The sequence below is a fragment of the Neoarius graeffei genome, chromosome 4 (genome assembly GCF_027579695.1).
Source record: "Neoarius graeffei isolate fNeoGra1 chromosome 4, fNeoGra1.pri, whole genome shotgun sequence".
Lineage (NCBI taxonomy): Eukaryota > Metazoa > Chordata > Actinopteri > Siluriformes > Ariidae > Neoarius > Neoarius graeffei.
This window is the reverse complement of record NC_083572.1, coordinates 41893860-41918478: the sequence shown is the minus strand read 5'-3', so window position 1 is coordinate 41918478 and position 24619 is coordinate 41893860. Positions and strand designations below refer to the sequence as shown.

The following is a 24619-nucleotide window of genomic DNA, read 5'->3' as shown; positions in this document are numbered from 1 at the left end:
AATAGCAATATCACATCAGTTGCAAGTGTTAAACAGATATGTTCAAACCAGACTCTCCAAATGCAGCCACATCCTCAAAGAAGACAATTAGGAATTTAAACATGTACCACTTGAGACACACTAGCAGGTTCCTGTAAACACTTGAGCTCGAGCCAAGTTTATTCTTTATCTCCCCCACAGCCCGGTTCCTAAAATCAGTTGGAGAAGAACCAATGATGTGCCATTCCCAAGTAAAGTCAAACTGAGTAATTCCAATGCTATCCTGGAGATTCCCAGATTCCAGCAGGAGGACACAGGCACATACGAGTGTGTGGCAGAGAACAGTCGAGGAAAGAATGCAGCAAGAGGCCGCCTCTCTTTTCATGGTAAAGGAACTAAAGAATTGCTGTAACTTCCATCCATTATCTGTAGCCGCTTGTCCTGTCTTACAGGGTCGCAGGCAAGCTGGAGCCTATCCCAGCTAACTGTAGGCAAGAGGCGGGGTACACCCTGAACAAGTCACCAGGTCATCACAGGGCTTGCTGTAACTTTCAGGAAAGAATATGAGTACTAATAGCTTATAACTAACAACAAATAGCTACTCTAGCTGTGGGGTAACTGTAGTGCTTTTGTTTAATCCAGATTACAATTGTTTCACCACTTTGAAAAATTCTGGAGGAATTTTGGTATTTTTGGTCAAGGGTTTTTTGTTGTTGTTGTTGTTTGTTTTTTTGCCTTTTGGCTTTTTTGGCTTTTCTTTTGGCTTTTTGTCATTTATTCCCTGCTCATGCACAATGACATGTTATGACAAGTTTCCACTTTCATTATGATGCATACAGCTGAATGCGATGAGTGTTACCCCCACTGTGTCATCTGGGCTATAACTTAGAGCAAGGTCATGTCATAACAAGTCTGTCAAATGACTCTTGTACTCAAGGGGAGTGATGTTTCATGACACATATGATGATGCAGTGGTAATGATGTTGTCATGCATTAGGACATCAATGAAATGTCCTTTGAAAGCTTTAGACTTAACATTAGCAACAAATGAGAACTACAACTGACAGAAATGCACAGTAAAAAGTGTTTGCATCTTTGCCCATTCTTAATAACATCCAATAATTTCGATTAGTGTAAGTGGCATACCTTACCCCAACTAATAACCTCTATTAAACTGATTGCATACCATGCACCAACAAAATGTGCAATTCTGACATATTTTGTCTACTCCTCCAAAAGTTGTGCTGTGGTAACAGCAAGAACTCATGAGGGAATTTTGGGGCTTATTCAGGTTCTTCAAAATAGGAGATTATTTTTGAAATGCAATTATACTCCAGCGTTAATTGAACTCACAGTCAGTACACAGGCACCGCAGGGTGTCTGCCAGGCACCCGGATAATAAGGCTGTGGAACGAGGTCAGAGGATTTATTTGTGTGCTGAAAGGACAGAGTGTGCCTTTGGTCTGATAGAATTGTCATTCTGACTGGAGAGAGGGGGCGTTTCATTTCAATAGGCCAATTCATAGCCATTATGCTTGTGTGAAATGAGCAGCCATTGTTGGATTTTTTTTATTTCAACTCCAATCCTACACTGCTAGATAATATCCATTCGGAAGTGAAAACCCCATAATATTGTAGGGGGAGGAACGAGACCACCTAGGGGAAGTCCTTGTTTTCTTCTGAAGGGGCTTTTGTGCAGATAATGTTCTTCTCGCAGTAAGTCATGGGACTGCAGTAAAAACAGTAAAAGTCATACTTTTTTAAAGATTTCATTGAAAATAACAGAGGGAATAAAAGGCTTCTAACTATGACTGAATATTTGGGATTGATTTCATATCATTCCCTGCATGGTCAAAAATAACAGTCTCCAGTAGAAGAAAATAAAGAACAAACCCAGTGTGTGTGTGTGTGGGCGGCACGGTGGTGTAGTGGTTAGCGCTGTTGCCTCACAGCAAGAAGGTCCGGGTTCGAGTCCTGTGGCCGGTGAGGGCCTTTCTGTGCGGGGTTTGCATGTTCTCCCCGTGTCCACGTGGGTTTCCTCCGGGTGCTCCGGTTTCCCTCACAGTGCAAAGACATGCAGGTTAGGTTAACTGGTGACTCTAAATTGACCGTAAGTGTGAGTATGAATGGTTGTCTGTGATGACCTGGCGACTTGTCCAGGGTGTACCCCGCCTTTCGCCCGTAGTCAGCTGGGATAGGCTCCAGCTTGCCTGCGACCCTGTAGAACAGGACAAAGCGGCTAGAGATAATGAAATGAGATGATATATATATGGAGTTTGCATGTTCTCGCTGTGTGCGTGGATTTCTTCCGGGTGCTCCGGTTTCCCCCAAAGACATGCAGGTTAGGCTAATTGGTGGCTCTAAATTGACCGTAGGTGTCAGTTTGAATGGTTGTTTGTCTCTGTGTCAGCCCTGTGATGACCTGGCAACTTGTCCAGGGTGTACCCCGCCTCTTGCCCATAGAGATAGGTTCCAGCTGACTATATATATATATATATACACATACAGTGGTGCTTGAAAGTTTGTGAACCCTTTAGAATGTTCTATATTTCTGCATAAATATGACCTAAAACATCATCAGATTTTCACGCAAGTCCTAAAAGTAGATAAAGAGAACCCAGTTAAACAAATCAGACAAAAATATGATACTTGGTCATTTATTTATTGAGGAAAATGATCCAATATTACATATCTGTGAGGGGCAAAAGTATGTGAACCTCTAGGATTAGCAGTTAATTTGAAGGTGAAATTAGAGTCCGGCGTTTTCAATCAATGGGATGAAAATCAGGTGTGAGTGGGCACCCTGTTTTATTTAAAGACCAGGGATCTATCAAAGTCTGATCTTCACAACACATGTTTGTGGAAGTGTATCATGGCACGAACAAAGGAGATTTCTGAGGACCTCAGAAAAAGCATTGTTGATGCTCATCAGGCTGGAAAAGGTTACAAAACCATCTCTAAAGAATTTGGACTCCACCAATCCACAGTCAGACAGATTGTGTACAAATGGAGGAAATTCAAGACCATTGTTACCCTCCCCAGGAGTGGCCGACCAACAAAGATCACTCCAAGAGCAAGGTGTGTAATAGTTGGCGAGGTCACAAAGGACCCCAGGGTAACTTTTAAGCAACTGAAGGCCTCTCTCACATTGGCTAATGTTAATGTTCATGAGTCCACCATCAGGAGAACACTGAACAACAATGGTGTGCATGGCAGGGTTGCAAGGAGAAAGCCACTGCTCTCCAAAAAGAACATTGCTGCTCGTCTGCAGTTTGCTAAAGATCATGTGGACAAGCCAGAAGGCTATTGGAAAAATGTTTTGTGGACGGATGAGACCAAAATAGAACTTTTTGGTTTAAATGAGAAGTGTTATGTTTGGAGAAAGGAAATCACTGCATTACAGCATAAGAACCTTATCCCATCTGTGAAACATGGTGGTGGTAGTATCATGGTTTGGGCCTGTTTTGCTGCATCTGGGCCAGGACAGCTTGCCATCATTGATGGAACAATGAATTCTGAATTATACCAGCAAATTCTAAAGGAAAATGTCAGGACATCTGTCTGTGAACTGAATCTCAAGAGAAGGTGGGTCATGTAGCAAGAGAACAACCCTAAGCACACAAGTCATTCTACCAAAGAATGGTTAAAGAAGAATAAAGTTCATGTTTTGGAATGGCCAAGTCAAAGTCTTGACCTTAATCCAATCGAAATATTGTGGAAGGACCTAAAGCGAGCAGTTCATGTGAGGAAACCCACCAACATCCCAGAGTTGAAGCTGTTCTATACAGAGGAATGGGCTAAAATTCCTCCAAGATGGTGTGCAGGACTGATCAACAGTTACCGGAAACGTTTAGTTGCAGTTATTGCTGCACAAGGGGGTCACACCAGATACTGAAAGCAAAGGTTCATATACTTTTGCCACTCATAGATATGTAATATTGGATCATTTTCCTCAATAAATAAATGACCAAGTATAATATTTTTGTCTCATTTGTTTAACTGGGTTCTCTTTATCTACTTTTAGGACTTGTGTGAAAATCTGATGTTTTAGGTCATATTTATGCAGGAATATAGAACATTCTAAATGGTTCACAAACTTTCAAGCACCACTGTGTATGTATGTATATATGTGTGTGTATATATATATATATATATATATATATATATATATATATATATATATAATTTTTTCGTGATCCGGTTTCCATCAAATCATGTGCTCTGATTGGCTTGCAAGCAGTCCGGAATCCTACGATACGGACCTTTGGCGACTCGCTCATTCAGAACAACAACAAGCATAGTAGCAATTTTTTGTCAACATTTATTTTAGCATTTCTCAGAATAATAGCATTAGTTTTACAGCATGGATAGCGATCACAACAGTGCTCACAGCGAAAGCAAGTTTTACTACCCTGATGAAGACGAAATAAAAGAAAACATTTCAGGAGAAAGCCGAAAACCTGTAACTGTCACTAACGCCGAGCAAATCCAGCAGTTTATTGAGGAGCAAAGGGCAGAAAATACAACAAAAAAGATGACCTATTATAATGCACTATTTCTATCTTGCATTTTTCACCAACCTACATTTCTCTCTTTATAGCCAAACCTTATTGGCTGCAGACCATGACAGCCACAGCCTTGTCCATTGAGGAGAACTTATTTTGGGAGTGCAAAGCCAATGGGAAGCCAAAACCATCATACAGCTGGCTAAAGAATGGAGAAGCGCTTATGTCTGAGGTACAGTGTAACTGTAGCAGAAAGCAAAATGTGTGCTTAATTCTCAACCTTTATAAGGTCAGCAGAATTAGCTGGTTGGATAATTGAGATGATTCCATGGCCCAGGTAAAAGGAATGAAAAATGACTGCTGTGAGAAAGCAATGAAACCAAATGGGTTAAATGAACTCAGAGGAATATAATGGGAAATTACGATTAGGAGAATCTTATGTCCAGCAATCATTCAGTTTCTCTGGACCACTTTCTTAATAACTCATGCATTTATTTATACCACTATTGTATACATCAATTCTTTCATTCATTCCTGGATCCAAAGCCTATCCCAGGAACACTGGGCATGAATTGGGAATGCACCCTGGACGGTGTCTATATATCCTGCACATACTTGTAAATTTACACCCTCATTCACATCCAGGGGCAATTTACAGTAGTCAATCCATATTGTATGGTAGCATGTTTTTGGAGGTCAGGAAAAAAAAGGGGGGGAAAAGAACCCAGAGGAAACCCCTGTAGACATTGAGAGAACATGCAAAACTCTGCACAAATGCTAACTGAAATTTAGGATTGAACTGGAGAATATGAAGCTGTGAGGGCAAAGCTACCCACTGCCCCATCACCCCACTGCCTTACACACGTTTTGTTTTTATATTATTAATTTGTCTCAAAGGAAAAGTATGTGTTATATTTATGAATGCACACTGACACATGTAGTTCCACTCTTTTCACATACTACTGTCAACAACCAACCATCTATCAGTGTTATATAAAATCCAGTCAGAATTCGGCAGTCATCATGTATCCCCCCATCCCATCTCATGCGATTTATCATGTTGTAAAGGAGGCAACAAAACAATAGAATGTGGTCTGCATTTGGACTGGGAATGACCTCTCTATTTATCCTCTCTCACTCTCTGTCTCTCTGTCTCTCTCTTTCATGCTTGTATTGTGCTGACCCCTGGTTTTAAGTATGCCTAATGGGCTTAAAGCTCAGCTATGCCATTAGCTTCTCCTGTAGCTCAATACTTTTTCGACCAATCCCTCTCACTTTTCTGACTGATCACTCACAATAAGATGAATTGCTTATAAGACTGGCACAGCTATTGTCAACACTGCTTTTCTGTCCAAACCTGAGGGTCAGCACTTTTTGTCCCTCAGGCACCCAGTCCACCTTAAATCTAGCATGGCTCTCTCAACCTTAAACCTCAAAACGGTGTTGCCTAAATTTTACCAACATGTGAAGTGTGCAACGAGGGGAGTAAATACTCTGGACCATGTTTATTCCAACCTTAAACATGCCTACAGAGCTATTCCCCTCCCCCACCTTGGACAGTCTGACCATCTCTCCCTGTTCCTACCCCCCGCATACACCCCCCTCAGCCGGCAATCAAAGCCACAAAGATGGACAATTACCACCTGGCCTGACGACGCCCTCCCCCGACTCCAGGACTGCTTTGAACGAACACAGTGGGAAGTTTTCTATCACGAGGACCTGGCCACATACACGGATGCAGTGCTAGCTTACATCAAGCACTGCATTGACATGGTCACCATGGTAAAGACCATTCGGGTGTTCCCGAATGAGAAACCATGGATGACCGGCCAGGTCCATGCACTCCTACGTGCCCGGGATGCAGCCTTCAGATCCGGCGACCGAGCGCTATACAGTAGGACTCGGGCCGACCTGAAGAAAGGCATCAGCGCAGCCAAAGCGGACCACAGGAGAAGGATTGAGGAGCAGCTGACAAGCCCCAGGCAGCTGTGGCAGGGCATTCAGGCAATAACAAACTACAGGGGCTGTGCTGTGTCAGCCGGGGACTCAGATGCGGCACTTGCGGAGGAACTGAACAGCTTCTTCGCCCGCTTTGAAGCTCAGGCGCAGCACACAGCCAAACCACCCCCCGGACCATCTCCCCAGCTCCCACTACAGCTCACACCTCCCCCCAGCACTCCACCCCAACCCCCACTTCAACCGACAGCAATCACTGGCACTCCCCCGCTCACTCTGAAGGTCAAGCCTGAGGATGTGAGACGGATGCTCCGAGCCGTAAACCCCAGGAAGGCAACTGGCCCGGATGGCATACCAGGGAAGGTGCTCAAGGCCTGTGCTGACCAACTTGCACAGGTCTTCACGGACATCTTCAACAGGTCACTGGAACAAGCCATCATCCCGACCTGTTTGAAGTCTGCCACCATCATCCCGGTCCCCAAAAAGTCACCCACAGCCAGCCTCAACGACTACCGCCCCGTAGCACTCACCCCCGTCATAACGAAGTGCTTTGAGAAACTGGTCTTGCACCACATAAAAACCTGTCTCCCCCCCACCCTGGACCCCCACCAGTTTGCATACAGGCCTAACAGATCAACTGAGGACGCAATAGCCACTGCTCTCCACTCTGTGCTGAGCCATCTGGAGAGACAAGGGAGTTATGTCAGAATGCTCTTCATCAACTACAGCTCAGCTTTCAACACCATAATACCGGACATCCTGATCCCCAAGCTAACCAGCCTGGGGCTCCCATCATCCACCTGCTCCTGGATCAAAGACTTTCTAATCAACCGACCCCAACAGGTGAAGCTGGGCCGCCACCTTTCATCTGCCCGCACCCTCAGCACTGGCTCACCGCAGGGCTGCGTGCTGAGCCCACTCCTGTACTCGCTCTACACATACGACTGCAGCGCAACCCACCCAGAGAACATCATCGTCAAATTCGCTGACGACACAACAGTGGTGGGGATGATAACAGGGGGGAACGAGGAGGCCTACAGAGATGAGGTCCTGAACCTGGAGAGATGGTGTGCAACCAACAACTTAGCACTGAACATCTCTAAGACAAAGGAACTCATCCTGGACTTCCGGCGGAACAGCGCTACCCCTGCCCCCCTGTATATCAACGGTGAGTGTGTTGAGCGAGTGCAGACCTTCAAATTCCTGGGTGTCCACATCTCTGCTGACCTCTCCTGGTCAACCAACATGTCAGCCCTGGTCAAGAAGGCCCAGCAGCGGCTACACTACCTCAGAGTGCTCAAGAGGGAGCAACTGAGCACAAGCCTGCTGGTGACCTTCTACCGCTCCACCATAGAGAGTCTGCTGACCTACGCAGTGTCAGTGTGGCACTCTAGCTGCACAGTGGCTGACAGGAAGAGGCTGCAGAGGGTGACCAACACTGCACAAAGGATCATCGGCAGCCCTCTGCCTTCCTTAACTGACATCTACAACTCTAGATGTCTGAACAGAGCAAAAAACATCATAAGGGACATCACCCACCCTGGCTTCCATCTGTTCAACCTGCTACCCTCTGGCAGGCGATACAGGTCCATACCGGCCAGAACAAACAGACTCAGGGACAGCTTCTTTCCTAAAGCAGTCACCATACTCAACTCCAGTCTGCACTGAGGAACTGGTGCTCTGAGAACTGGCCTACCTGTGAACTGTTCAAAAGGTAACTTTGTGTATGCTTGTGTATGTGTGTGTGTGTGTGTGTGTGTGTGTGTGTGTGTGTGTGTGTGTTGCATCATGTCTTTTTGCACTGTCAATACAAATGTCACCTTATCACTGAATGCTGCTATCACTAGCCACTTTACTTATACTACTGGAGTATTGATGCCAATATACTTGAACTGTATATATGCATGTGTATATATATATATATATATATATATATATATATATATATATATATATATATATATACTGTAATTATAATGCCAATATACTTGAACTGTAATTATAATGTTACACATGGTTGCACACCACTGGATGCTGCTACTATCAGCCACTTTACTTGCCCTTAAGGTTTTATCTACTGTGCTTTGTCTTGGGTGTATTCTCCATGCAGGACCTATACAAATGTGTCTGTATATAGTAGCTAGTAGTTCAATAGTAGTTTTTGTATTTTGTATATTGTACATACCTTTTCTTTTTATTCTATGTGTGTGTGCACTTTATGGAGCAGCTCTGAATCTCGTTATACTCTGTGTGATGACAATAAAGGCTTTCTATTCTATTCTATTCTATTCTATTCTATTCTATTCTATTCTATTCTATTCTATTCTATTCTATTCCCCATACTCACACATAGGCGACAGTCCAAAGGACTATGCAAAATTTGAGTGGAACTATAATGAGAGAGAATCTCTCTCTCTCTCTCTCTCTCTCTCTCTCTAAGGTGAACTGGGAGCCTGAGGGACAAAAAGTGCTGACCCTCAGGTTTGGACAGAAAACCAGTGTGTATGTATATATATATATATATATATATATATATATATATATATATATATATATATATATATAAATAAATGGTGCTTGAAAGTTTGTGTCATTGGTCATTTATTTATTGAGGAAAATGATCCGATATTACGAATCTGTGAGTGGCAAAAGTATGTGAACCTTTGCTTTCAGTATCTGGTGTGACCTCCTTGTGCAGCAATAACTAAACGTTTCCGGTAACTGGTGATCAGTCCTGCACACCGGCTTGGAGGAATTTTAGTACAGAACAGCTTCAGCTCTGGGATGTTGGTGGGTTTCCTCACATGAACTGCTCGCTTCAGGTCCTTCCACAATGTTTTGATTGGATTAAGGTCAAGACTTTGACTTGGCCATTCCAAAACATTAACTTTATTCTTCTTTAACCATTCTTTAGTAGAACAACTTGTGTGCTTAGGGTCATTGTCTTGCTGCATGACCCACCTTCTCTTGAGATTCAGTTCATGGACAGATGTCCTGACATTTTCCTTTAGAATTCACTGGTATAACTCAGAATTCATTGTTCCATCAATGATGGCAAGCCGTCCTTGCCCAGATGCAGCAAAACAGGCCCAAACCATGATACTACCACCACCATGTTTCACAGATGGGATAAGGTTCTTATGCTGGAATGCAGTGTTTTCCTTTCTCCAAACATAATGCTTCTCATTTAAACCAAAAAGTTCTATTTTGGTCTCATCTGTCCACAAAACATTTTTCCAATTGCCTTCTGGCTTGTCCATGTGATCTTTAGCAAACTGCAGATGAGCACCAATGTTCTTTTTGGAGAGCAGTGGCTTTCTCCTTGCAACCCTGCCATGCACACCATTGTTGTTTAGTGTTCTCCTGATGGTGGATTCATGAACATTAACATTAGCCAATGTGAGAGAGGCCTTCAGGTGCTTAGAAGTTACCCTGGGGTCCTTTGTGACCTCGCCGACTATTACACGCCTTGCTCTTGGAGTGATCTTTGTTGGTCGACCACTCCTGGGGAGGGTAACAATGGTCTTGAATTTCCTCCATTTGTACACAATCAGTTTGACTGTGGATTGGTGGAGTTCAAACTCTTTAGAGATGGTTTTGTAACCTTTTCCAGCCTGATGAGCATCATCAATGCTTTTTCTGAGATCCTCAGAAATCTCCTTTGTTCATGCCATGATACACTTCCACAAACGTGTTGTGAAGATCAGACTTTGATAGATCCCTGTTCTTTAAATAAAACTGGGTGCCCACACACACCTGATTGTCACCCCATTGATTGAAAACACCTGACTAATTTCACCTTCAAATTAACTGCTAATCCTAGAGGTTCACGTACTTTTGCCACTCACAGATATGTAATATTGGATAATTTCCCTCAATAAATAATTGACCAAGTATAATATTTTTTCTCATTTGTTTAACTGGGTTTTCTTTATCTACACTGTCAAAAAAATCTGTTGTTTTTACAAAAAAAAAAACCTGGCAGCTGTGGTTGCCAGAATAATTCAGTATAAAATACAGTGAACATGTAAACAGTTTTACTGACCAAACAGTAATTACAACAGTGTTAAATTGTAAAATAAACAGATTGTCCCATAATTTTGTACAATTTTTTTTAAAGATTTTTTGGGGCTTTTTCCTCCTTTATTGGACAGGACAGTGTAGAGACAGGGAGGGATTGTCAAATGACCTCTGGTTGGAATTGAACTCTGGTCCCCGGATTTATGGTATGGCACCTTATCCAATTAAGCCATGACAGCCCTGGCTGAATTCTTAAAAATAAAAATTCAAAATATATGTTTGTTAAATGTAGCTAGCTATTCATTTGTCTGGATTTAATAATCACAGACATTAAATGTTATTTTTACACTGCTAAAATGTAAAAAATAAAAAATTATGTTGTTGTGAAGGATACAACTTCTCTCTGTACAAAATACAAAAATGTGTGTTTTCCACAACAAAATACAATATTTTTGAAATTTTTTATTTTAAAATTTACAATAATTTTCGGTTCGACATTATACAACATCATACTGGTAAATAAACACAATATCACTGTATTTTGCTTTACGGAATTTTTATGTCGTGATTTCACAGAATTTTACTGTTGATTTTACTGACTTTTTTAACAGTGTACTTTTAGGACTTGTGTGAAAATCTGATGATGTTTTAGGTCATATGTAGACAGAAATATAGAAAATGGGTTCACAAACTTTCAAGCACCACTATATATATATATGTGTGTGTGTGTGTGTGTATGGGTCCATCTCAGAAACTGGTCTCTCATTTGGGACATTATGGTCAAAAAATAAGTTTTCTAATTTTACTATTTTTTTTACATTAACCTAACACTGTTTCTTTTGTCATGTTTAATAATAATAAAGATAGTATCTTGCTTTATCTGGCCTCCACTGTGGAAAATTTTTTTGATTACAATTCCAGTGCTTTTGTAAAATTGATTTACATTTAAAATAACTACAGCATGAAGAATTAAAGCCCCTCCTTCACAGATGAGTGAAAATATTGAATAAATGTCCTCTTTTTGATTGCTTGGGTTAAAAATGTCAAGTTATGATGACTGAATTGATTATTCACTTAAATATGAATAATATGATACATTTTGGGTATTTGATATGGCGAAATAGGACAAAAGGAAACAATGGAAAAATCAAGAACACACCGGAAAGATGAGAATAACGGTGGTGGTAAAAGAACAGTGACTGTACCAGCTGAAGGTCGCGCGGGTCTCTGCTGCGGTGCACGAGCAACGGGACATCACTACCGCACCGGACGGAGCGCGAGGCAGGGGTGGGGCAAAATGACTGGCCGTAGATTCTATCAAAAGTTCGATCTAAATTGACCATGGTTGCAAAATATTGGACAAAAATATGCAAACACTACGAAATATGAAAGTAAGATGAAAAAGAAACATTCTATTACCTTATACTGCAAGACTAAAACAAAATAAAACTGTCAAAGATGGAAGCACGATCAACTTCTAACTGTTGGAGTGGAAAATTCCATTCTGCACATGCAAATTGTTAATGTGTGTCCTTCCCCGCACACAAATAACACGCTACGGTAAAAAATAGACCACAACTCATTTTATAGCTCAGAAATTCATACAAGACCAGCTACCATCGTAACATATTCTGTAAGAAACATATTCTATACCTAACTTTCAGCTTTTGTTTAAAAAAACAAAATTGCAGATTTATAACTAAATTTTTATATGGCGTAGTGATTTTAAGTTACTACTTTTGGTGCGGTAGTGACCTTGACCCTGAGGCTTTTCATTTAGCTCAAAACATACGATCGTATTGGTTTTGGGTATGCAGAAAATGGAGTTACAACAGTGATCAAATATTTTGCATGATGTTGTATTACGGTTATGATTATTCTGTGAGCACACCAATCCTTAGGTGTATAAAGTTACAACTTAAAATACAATTAGTGATAACTGTATACTTTTCAGTGGACTACAACCTTTTTAAGGGAATGCGATGTAGTCAACCATTTATCATGTCCCAGATCAAGCCGCCATTTTTCCACAAATTTGCAGAATTTTTGCCAAATTCTGAATATTCACATCAAAGATTTAGTTTTCTCATCTCATTATCTCTAGCCGCTTTATCCTGTCCTACAGGGTCACAGGCAAGCTGGAGCCTATCCCAGCTGACTATGGGCGAAAGGTGGGGTACACCCTAGACAAGTCGCCAGGTCATCACAGGGCTGACACATAGACACAGACAACCATTCACACTCACATTCACATCTACGGTCAATTTAGAGTCACCAGTTAACCTAACCTGCATGTCTTTGGACTGTGGGGGAAACCACAGCACCTGGAGGAAACCCACGCGGACACAGGGAGAACATGCAAACTCCGCACAGAAAGGCCCTCGCCGGCCACGGGGCTCAAACCCGGACCTTCTTGCTGTGAGGCGACAGCGCTAACCACTACACCACCGTGCCGCCCGATTTAGTTTTCTGTATTATTTTATTTCAAATTAAAACCAGGGTGGCACGGTGGTGTAGTGGTTAGCGCTGTCACCTCACAGCAAGAAGGTCCGGGTTCGAGCCCCGTGGCCGGCGAGGGCCTTTCTGTGCGGAGTTTGCATGTTCTCCCCGTGTCCGCGTGGGTTTCCTTCGGGTGCTCCGGTTTCCCCCACAGTCCAAAGACATGCAGGTTAGGTTAACTGGTGACTCTAAATTGACCGTGAGTGTGAATGGTTGTGTGTCTATGTGTTGGCTCTGTGATGACCTGGCGACTTGTCCAGGGTGTACCCTGCCTTTCACCCGTAGTCAGCTGGGATAGGCTCCAGCTTGCCTGTAGAACAGGATAAAGCGGCTAGAGATAATGAGATGAGATGAAATTAAAACCAACATCACCATTCAAAACCGCATAGTTTATTTAGTGGGGTACCCATACAGTACCCAGTTTCTGAGACAGACCCATATATATACAGTTAGGTCCATAAATATTTGGACAGAGACAACATTTTTCTAATTTTGGTTCTGTACATTACCACAATGAATTTTGAACAAAACAATTCAGATGCAGTTGAAGTTCAGACTTTCAGCTTTAATTCAGTGGGTTGAACAAAATGATTGCATAAAAATGTGAGGAACTAAAGCATTTTTTAAACACAATCCCTTCATTTCAGGGGCTCAAAAGTAATTGGACAAATTAAATAATTGTAACTAAAATGTTCATTTCTAATACTTTGTTGAAAACCCTTTGTTGGCAATGACTGCCTGAAGTCTTGAACTCATGGACATCACCAGACGCTGTGTTTCCTCCTTTTTAATGCTCTGCCAGGCCTTTACTGCAACAGTTTTCAGTTGCTGTTTGTTTGTGGGCCTTTCTGTCGGAAGTTTAGTCTTTAACAAGTGAAATGCGTGCTCAATTGGGTTGAGATCAGGTGACTGACTTGGCCATTCAAGAATATTCCACTTCTTTGCTTGAATAAACTCCTGGGTTGCTTTGGCTTTATGTTTTGGGTCACTGCCCATCTGTATTATGAAACGCCGACCAATCAGTTTGGCTGCATTTGGCTGGATTTGAGCACACAGTATGTCTCTGAATACCTCAGAATTCATCCGACTGCTTCTGTCCTGTGTCACATCATCAATAAACACTAGTGACCCAGTGCCACTGGCAGCCATGCATGCCCAAGCCATCACACTGCCTCCACTGTGTTTTATAGATAATGTGGTATGCTTTGGATCATGAGCTGTATCACGCCTTCGTCATACTTTTTTCTTTCCATCATTCTGGTAGAAGTTGATCTTGGTTTCATCTGTCCAAAGAATGTTCTTCCAGAACTGTGCTGGCTTTTTTAGATGTTTTTTAGCCAAGTCCAATCTAGCCTTTTTATTCTTGAGGCTTATGAGTGTCTTGCACCATGCAGTGAACCCTCTGTATTTACTTTCATGCAGTCTTCTCTTTATGGTAGATTTGGATATTGATATGCCTGCCTCCTGGAGAGTGTTGTTCACTTGGTTGGCTGTTGTGAAGGGGTTTCTCTTCACCATGGAAATTATTCTGCGATCATCCACCACTGTTGTCTTCTGTGGGCGTCCAGGTCTTTTTGCATTGATGAGTTCACCAGTGCTTTCTTTCTTTCTCAGGATGTACCAAACTGTAGATTTTGCCACTCCTAATATTGTAGCAATTTCTCGGATGGGTTTTTTCTGTTTTCGCAGCTTAAGGATGGCTTGTTTCACCTGCATGGAGAGCTCCTTTGACCGCATGTTTTCTTCACAGCAAAATCTTCCAAATGCAAGCACCACACCTCAAATCAACTCCAGGCCTTTTATCTGCTTAATGGAGAATGACATAACGAAGGAATTGCCCACACCTGCCCATGAAATAGCCTTTGAGTCAATTGTCCAATTACTTTTGGTCCCTTTAAAAACAGGGTGGCACATGTTAAGGAGCTGAAACTCCTAAACCCTTCATCCAATTTTAATGTGGATACCCTCAAATGAAAGCTGAAAGTCTGGACTTTATGTCCATGTCCATTATACTGTATAACTATAACTTGAATATGTTTCAGTAAACAGGTAAAAAAAAACAAAATTTGTGTCAGTGTCCAAATATATATGGACCTAACTGTATACACACACACACACACACACACACACACACACACACACACACACACACACACACACAATGTTTCTACATTCTCTCATGATAGGTGATGCTGCTGATTTTCTTTTAGCAATTAGCAGTAATTGGTGCCAAAGCTAGCGCCCAGTATTGGTGCAAATATGTTTTGGACAATAAAATTGAGAAATCTTTGTGGGGGGGTTGTATGAGCTATTAAACTATTGTTTATGTGAGGACTGATTCTCAAATATTAGACCTAATCTAAATTCATACTTCAGGACTGATGCACCCGTACATACTATTCTTCACTAGTATCAAAAAATGAAAATATAACTGCATGGCTCTGTTGACATACTGTACAGTACATGTACTGTTCGGGTGTGCATTTATCTGTGTGTGCTCCACCCCACAGAGTCGGGTGCTCATAGAGAATGGTGCTCTCACCATCTCCTCACTGACCCTGTCTGATGGAGGGATGTATCAGTGTGTGGCAGAGAACAAGCATGGCATCATTTATGCCAGCGCTGAACTGGTGGTGTTAGGTAAGTTTCACTCTGTTGAAAGAAATTAGACTGAATCTCACTTTCCACTAATATGTATGCCCCCCCACACACACACATATACACACACACACACACACACCATTAAAGGGTACCTGTACAGCATGATCAACATCAATAGTACAAACCCTAATTATAATAATGCACACAAGTGATTGTTTACAACGAAACAATTTTTTTTAGCAAGGCAGCTTTTTTGACCTAATAAAGGCAGCTTTATGTGAACTAATAAATTAAATATTATACCTTTCTTGCAAGGGCGGCACGGTGGTGTAGTGGTTAGCGCTGTCGCCTCACAGCAAGAAGGTCCGGGTTCGAGCCCCGTGGCTGGCGAGGGCCTTTCTGTGCGGAGTTTGCATGTTCTCCCCGTGTCCGCGTGGGTTTCCTCCGGGTGCTCCGGTTTCCCCCACAGTCCAAAGACATGCAGGTTAGGTTAACTGGTGACTCTAAATTGACCGTAGGTGTGAGTGTGAATGGTTGTCTGTGTCTATGTGTCAGCCCTGTGATGACCTGGCGACTTGTCTAGGGTGTACCCCGCCTTTCGCCCGTAGTCAGCTGGGATAGGCTCCAGCTTGCCTGCGACCCTGTAGAACAGGATAAAGCGGCTAGAGATAATGAGATGAGATGAGACCTTTCTTGCATTTATTCTAGTTAATCAGTTTGAATCCCTTTTCCATGGAAAGTGTCAGAATATTGTTGGCACAGCATCGGTTTTGAGTCTAATGTGGCCTGCATAGCCCAAGAGCTCAGCCTGTAGATTCCTTTGAAAGCAGTTGGGCTCAAAATGGTCCTTGCAAACAACAGAATTTCTGCCAAAGGAAAGTATTTCTAATGTGTGACCTGTTCCCAAGTTGTGTAGCCACTGTTTCACAAGTCATTTACATTGCTCGATTGTCAGCAATGGAACACAGAGAAAATGCTTTTCCTTATTATCCCGTTTATTATTTTTGCAACCATAGGCTTTGCACACTGCTATTTTTCAATGTTTTTTACATCTGGCTACATCGCTGTGTCAGGAGTAGCGAGCCAATCAAGAATCAGGAAACCTATCAGCGATTCTACATCATACTGACCTTTGGCACCGCCCACAAAATGGCAACATGGCTGCCATTTTGTGGCAGCCATGTTACCACAAAACATGTGAAAAAGGGTTTATTAAATATTAGATTCAGGGTCTCAAGATTCTTGATCCTCAAGATTAGATTTAGGCCTCAAGATTCTTGATTCTTGAGCCAATCAAAAATCAGGAAACCTATCAGCGATTCTACATCATACTGACCTTTGGCACTGCCCACAAAATGGCAACATGGCTGCACCCTGAAGTTGAACTTAAAGCAATACAGCCTTTCGATTTCATAAAATTGGTGAAATTTAGTTCCTTCTGAAATTTGGTCATTGTGATATGTAATATCTTAAAAAATCAGGCCATTCTGTGGCTGGAAAGTTATTTAATTTGAGGGGATTCCCTGACAAATAATGTGCCAGGGAATCCTTGGCACTCACTTCACGCAGTCAAGCAGACAGAGGAGGTCCGTGTGTGCATGCGTACACTTACCTGAGCCATTGTCGTCATCTTCATCTTTCGGGTTTTACAGCAGCTGGCATCCAGTGTTGCATTACTGCCATCTACAGGTTTACCTTGACTGTGCACTGACAGTTACATCATTCTGTCACTAAACAAACAGCTGATCACACCGAGGTGCTCACTGACCGCCAATATTTATTAGTTTGGTCCTGTGTTTCCTTTCCTTCGCAATACAGCATCTTTTCTTCTCATGTTCCGTTACTGTAGTCAGTTTTCCACATTTCATGTGCACACTCATGTCCGCCATTATTCTCTCCTGTTTCAAATTTGTATCCCACAATGAGTTGCGCGAACGGGGAAACCCCACCACATCATGCATGATGTAGTATCTTGAATTAGGTCATGGTAAGGCAAGGAAAAAATGGCAGGGAATTTATGGTCACGGGGCTCTAAATTAATTAACTGTTCTTTTAGGAAAAAAAGTAATAAAATCGGAAGTCTGTGATTCGAATTCAGTAACTTTCGGTTCACTAAACAAAAATAATTGGGTGTCAGGGAAAATTCTTTTTATGGCCTAAATTTGAGAAATCTGAAAGGCAGTATACCTTTAAGTGAGCGGGAATACAAAATAATTTTAAAGCACTGCTTTATGTGACACAGTATGACAATACAGGGTAGTCAAAATGCATTTGTGCAAAATGTGTAGCATTTCTAGCCTATGTTTATTTTTTTGGTGCAGGTACCCTTTAACTAATTTACAAACCATAGTGAGAAAGCATGTCACTGGTATTATTGCAAATTATTATTACAAGCTTATGAATCAAGCTCACCTGGTCATGATAAGAACAAAAAATATCCAACAATTTAATTTAGCTATTCTCTCAGTTATTCCTTAGTTTTCTGCCACATCCAGTATTTTCAGTATTTTTTGTGATATCGGTGTGACTTGCAAAAATCCTCAGCAATTTTCAAGGTTATATCTTCAGCTTCCACCTTCACAACTTGATTATTGTTACCAGCCAGACTAACCATGCTGATGCAGAAACCAAGAAAGAAATCAAAGTTTAACTTTTTGAGCTTCCAAATGTTATTTTACCAGACTACGTCACTACCCTCTGTCTTACCATTTTAATCTCCTTTTTCAATATTTAGTCCTCTAAATTTCACCTTAACCTAAGCCATAAACTGACATGCTTGTCATCAGTGATGCTATCCATCTGAGTGTTCCCTTTCCAACATTACTTTTTGCCTCATATTGATTTGGACTCTTTGACCAGCTTTGTGCTATAGTCTTTTCTTTCTGGAGTTCATGTGCGTAAATCATGGAATATCGATCAGTGCTTTTTCCTATGCAACTGAATCCTACATGGCATGTTATGATGACTGATACAAGACAGCTAGGTCACAGCTCAAGTACAAAAAGATGCAGAACAAGATTCTGGAAGTCAGCGGCTTCATTTATCTAAAATTTCTGATTCCAAAAAAGCGGGAAGCCTGTTTTTGCCAGAGGCTGCAGGGAATTAAGTTGCTACTTTTCACTGTTTTTTTTTTCTCCCAAAATGGCATTAAGCGTTTTCTGCTTGCCAAATTTTGTCTTTCCTCTGCAGCATCACCACCCAGTTTTTCCGAGAGCCCCTTGAAGAGCGTGTTGAAAGTTCGTGCTGGCAGTGAGGTGACTTTGGACTGCAGACCACAAGCTTCACCCAAAGCCGTCAGCCTGTGGAAGAGAGGGCACTACATTATCCCTAAAAATGAAAGGTAAACTAAAAAAGATAACAGAGAGGTTTCCAAATGGCTATAGAAACACGTCATCCTATCATCAGGAGATTGATATTTTGAATCCCAAAGATGCCACAGCCATCTGTGCTCAGGAGTCGAGGGAGAATAATTGGCCATGCTCTCTGGCTGGAAGAGATGGCATACTCGCACTTCCCTGTTAATCACAGTAGCACTAGCTAATTGTGTAAGCTCATGTATGTGGAAGAAGGCAGATAACACTTTCTTTGTTTCATTTTTTTTAAGCTGTACTGTGATGCAGCATGAACAGCAGTTCAAAAAGATGTACTTGGCTTGCTTCACATGCTTCAGAGGAAGGAATTTTGCATTATTTTTGGCTATTTGTTTCACAATGTCTGCTATATACATATTATTTTTATGCATATTTTCCACTAATAAACAGAAGGCTTAGGAGGGATATGCAAAAAGCTAACTACAGTCATAAATATACAGTATGAAAGTGTATTTACTGGCCAACCATTGTCATTTCTTTCAGATTCTCTTTCTTCCCCAACGGAACACTAAAGATTACTAATGTGACTAAGCAAGATGGGGGCATTTACACATGCATTGCCAGAAACCAGTTTGGCAGTGCAAGTACTGCAGGCCGCCTGCTGATTACGGGTGAGTCGCTCCCAAATGTCATGCTTTTCACAATCGTTCCAGAGTTTTTAAGTTTGTGATTTGAAGTATCAAAGAGTTTTTGTTGTTTACTTTGTTAATCTCCTGGTGACAGTTACTCATTATTCAGTGTTTATGCATGGGTGGTGTCCTTTCTTGCTTTTCAAGTGGCATGTTTAGAGAGATGTGAGCCTGCCTGTTTTCCATTATAATCCACTTAATGAGAAAGTCTCCTTGGTAGCAGTAAAAGTATGAAAGCTTGTGATAAGGGATGGCTTTTATTACTGATATTTCAGATAATGAAAAGAAACAGCTTCTGTCCTTGTGTGCCTACCTACAGACTATGTAGTAATTCATATCCTGCTTATCAAATCTTGGCAGAATTATCTACCTTTGGAAATCCCTTTCTTTCTCTGCTCTGTTATTTATTTATTTATTTATTTAGCCATTAACCAAGAAAAGGAAGCTGATAAGGAGCATTTTAGCACCTAATTGCCAAACACACACTTAGGCCCTGTCCACACGGCAACGGATTCAGGTGAATCTGATAAAATTGTTTATCGTTTCGGCCTGGCGTCCACACGGCACCGGCGTTTTGGGTGCCCCAAAACGATATTTTTTGAGAACGGGTTCCAGAGTGAAAAAATCTGGCAACGGCGCCGTTGCGAAGTCGTCTGGATGAGTAGAACGGATTTGTTTACGATGACGTCACAACCACATGACTAGAACAAGCAGCACTTTGGCTGTTTTGTATGAACCACTGCATTGCATTCACTTTTGTATACAGCTTTTCTTTTAAGTAAACAAGTCTCATCTCATCTCATTATCTCTAGCCACTTTATCCTGTTCTACAGGGTCACAGGCAAGCTGGAGCCTATCCCAGCTGACTATGGGCGAAAGGCGGGGTACACCCTGGACAAGTCACCAGGTCATCACAGGGCTGACACATAGACAACCATTCACACCTACGGTCAATTTAGAGTCACCAGTTAACCTAACCTGCATGTCTTTGGACTGTGGGGGAAACCGGAGCACCCGGAGGAAACCCACGCGGACACGGGGGGAACATGCAAACTCCGCACAGAAAGGCCCTCGCCAGCCACGGGGCTCAAACCCGGATCTTCTTGCTGTGAGGCGACAGCGCTAACCACTACACCACCGTGCCGCCCCTAAATAAACAAGTAACTGAACCATTTCTTGAATTTCTTTTTTTTATTGGATAAGACTGCTTTTCAAAATGTTCACACACAATATAAAAAGTTATATAAATTATATAAAAATGCTTTTCAAAATGTTCACACACAATAAGAAAATTAAGTTATATAAAACTATGCACACTAATAAAACTAATTTGTACACGCAGAAGGCACGATTTCCTCGCGTAGTCGCAGCCATCTTCTTCTTGTTGTTGTGTGTTTGTTCCTGTGAGTGCTTCACGCTGGGTAGAAGAAGGGGTTTATGCGTGTAACAGACGTTGCGTTGTGTTGTTCACCAGTCTTTTTATTCTGAAGAAATGAGACACAAATACACTGCTGAGGACGGGCTGCAAACGTCCAGTGGCATTGGCGCTTACATTTCCAAAACGAACTGAAAGAGGCCAGTGCCTCGTTCCCATAACTACCTGCGCTCTTAAAGGGCCAGCGCAGAATTTCCCCACCACTACACACAATGGCAAGTGGAAAAAAATAAACCCGTTACATGCGCATGCGTCCTACTTCTTCTTCTACTGTTCTGATGTCTCCGATGGGACCGTCTTACAGCGCATGTAGAGGTGTGGCATGTGTATTGCATCGTTTTCAGCAAGCTTTGCATTGCTATATGTACCTGATATTTTACTGATCCGTTGCCCATGTGGATGCGATATTTTTTTTACCCGCTAAAAAAAAAATCTCATTGCCGTTGTTGTGTGGATGTAGCCTTAGTTGAGACTTTTTTCTTGGCAGAATTGTCTACCTTTGGAAATCCCGTTCTTTCTCTGCTCTGTTATTTATTTATTTATTTATTTATTTATTTAGCTAGCCATTAACCAAGAAAAGGAAGCTGATAGGGAGCATTTTAGCACCTAATTGCCAAACACACACTTAGTTGAGACTTTTTTCTTTGGTAATAAATTGAAACTTTAACATATGTAATAAATTAGTATGAATTAAATAATAAATAGTCTTGCGAAGGTATGTTGTTTTGATAATGTACAGCATCCTGTTTTTAATAAAAAAGAACGGACAAAATTTTACATCACTTCAACAAAACTAAAATTGTGACAGAAGAATTATAATTAAAAGCAAATGTGTGATGTGAGCAGTGTAGTGGTACAAGGAATAGTGTTGTCACAACTCCAGGATCCCCAGTTTGATCCTGAATTTCAGTTACTGTTTGTACAGAGATTTGCATGTTGTGCAGGTGGGTGGACTGGCTACGCTAAATTTCCTCTAGGTGTGAATAAGTGTGTGTCCAATCACGGTGTATCCAAAAGCACTTCGATGTTGATCTGGCTATTTACACAGGCTTATTTATTGATATTTTTAGAATGGTTATTACAGTGCTAAAAGATGTTTTTTGAGGTGATTCCATGCTGATTTAGACATGCAGTTTGTCCATAACTAGATTTTTTTCTGGCTTGCTAGCATTTGCCCTGTCGCTCCAGGGCAAAATGAAAAAAAAAAAAGAAAGAAAGAAACTTCGGATACCATGCATGCTTAGCTGATTGACTACTAAGGGTGTGAATTTCATTTTTGGCTGATCTGTTCATATAGTGTCACAGCACACTCATATTCAAACTGAGGCAGACTAATTTTCAGATCCCCGACTGCTTCCTTCCTACGGTATATATGCACCCTGAATAGTACTATAACTGTGCTGTTAATGTCATCTTGATTGGTGTGCTTATTAACCTATAATCTGCTATTTCCTCATTAAACTGCATGGTGGCTCAAGCGATTCCTTTCTTTTTCTTCATTTCCTCCATTAAGTTGAATATGCAGCTAATTGGTGGCTTTGTTGTTAAAATAAAAAGTCACAACCAGAGTGTGTGTGTGTGTGTGTGTGTGTGTGTGTGTGTGTGTGTAAAACAACCATGCTCATGCATATTCTGCTAGATTTAAGGCTCCAGTTGCCACCCTTTACTTCTCTCTCTCTTTTTTTGATAGCTGACCATCTTTAATTCACTGTAATTTAATGAGCATGACCTTCCCCTCAGAAGACTTCCGCAGTCTTTCTCTTGCCTTCCAAACACTTGAGCCTCCCCGATCAGTGCAATCTCCTGTGTTAAACCCCACTACAGTCACCAAAGAGTAGAACAATAATTCTTAATCTATTTACAAGTAGACCAGTTCAATCAACAAACAAGCAAAAAAAAAAGAATTAATTAATCTTCCCAGACTGTATGGGAGAATTAGAGCAGTACATGTGAAGTAGATTTCTGCTACAGTAATCAAGTCAAGTTTATTTGTATAGCGCTTTTAAAATAAGATAAGATATAAGTGTCAGTAAACCCGATGAACCTGTCCAAACTACAAACATGGTCACCTTGGACTACACCTCCCACAATTCACAGTGCCCTCTATCTCTGACTACTGACTCAGCTGCCAATCATTACTCCAGTTAGTCCCCCTGCCTATATAAATCTCTCACTCTCTTCACCTCATTGCGAAGTATTGTTCTACCTTCGATAGTACATACCGAGCCTTGTTATTCTCACTGACCCTCGGTCTTCTGACTCTGGTTTTCCTGTTCTTCGTTTACTCCTTTGTCTCTTTGCTATAAGGTTGTTTGCCAGTCACCCGACCCTCGCTTGCTCTATGACTCTGATTCTCGTCTCACGTTTTGGCTTTGTTACCATCTTCTCTATGATGCTCTTCTGCGTTTATATCCATAAGTGCCTGCACCGTGACAATAAGAAGACCTTTATTATCCCACAATGGGGAATGTTCCTGTTTGCAGCAGCAAAGTGGATAGCAGCAGAAGAGGATATATCAAGCCATACAAGTAAAAAAAAAATTTATATACATATATATATATATATATATATATATATATATATATATATATATATATATATATATGAGTGATTCCACGCTTATGGGTACTGAAATGGGGACATGAACTTATTTTTAAAAATTCACCTAAAACCATTTCTTTTTTTACCATCAGGTCACAAAACATGTAATCTTTAATGAATGATATGTTAAAAGATAACTTTAATTTTCTGAGATGTAATAAAAACATATTTATATGCCAAAGTCAAGCCTATGAGTTCCAAAATGATGTCTGTTACATTACTTCTGTTACGATTGTCCATCTCGCGTCTGTTACAAATTAATTACAATCTAGCTATATACCATGTTAATCTTATTGAAAGAATGTGTATGTTTATTCTACTACACATGTTTATTAATTATATTTGCTAAAACATCACCTTCCTATGTTTCAAAAAGTAATTCTACATTGTTAAAATTGAGAATATATATGTCCACAACACTTCTGTTACGTTCTGACTTTGGCATATAAATATGTTTTTATTACATCTCAGAAAATTAAAGTTATCTTTTAACATATCATTCATTAAAGATTACGTTTTGTGACCTGATGGTAAAAAAAGAAATGGTTTTAGGTGAATTTTTAAAAATAAGTTCATGTCCCCATTTCAGTACCCATAAGCATGGAATCACTCATATATATATATATATCTCATCTCATCTCATTATCTCTAGCCGCTTTATCCTTCTACAGGGTCGCAGGCAAGCTGGAGCCTATCCCAGCTGACTACGGGCGAAAGGCGGGGTACACCCTGGACAAGTCGCCAGGTCATCACAGGGCTGACACATAGACACAGACAACCATTCACACTCACATTCACACCTACGGTCAATTTAGAGTCACCAGTTAACCTAACCTGCATGTCTTTGGACTGTGGGGGAAACCGGAGCACCCGGAGGAAACCCACGCGGACACGGGGAGAACATGCAAACTCCACACAGAAAGGCCCTCACCGGCCCCGGGGCTCGAACCCAGGACCTTCTTGCTGTGAGGCAACAGCGCTAACCACTACACCACCGTGCCGCCCATATATATATATATATAT

At 41.3% G+C, this 24619-nt stretch overlaps 1 protein-coding gene across 1 annotated transcript in view; it reads left to right on the top strand.

Annotated features, from left to right (window-relative positions):
* cntn3b (contactin 3b) overlaps positions 1-24619 on the top strand; it is a 180095-nt gene that overhangs the window by 94247 nt on the left and 61229 nt on the right. Inside the window, exons 8-12 of the mRNA XM_060919261.1 lie at positions 181-365; positions 4580-4716; positions 15470-15599; positions 18750-18900; positions 19415-19542. Of these exons, the coding sequence (XP_060775244.1) occupies positions 181-365; positions 4580-4716; positions 15470-15599; positions 18750-18900; positions 19415-19542 (731 nt within the window). The remainder of the gene's footprint in view (positions 1-180; positions 366-4579; positions 4717-15469; positions 15600-18749; positions 18901-19414; positions 19543-24619) is intronic.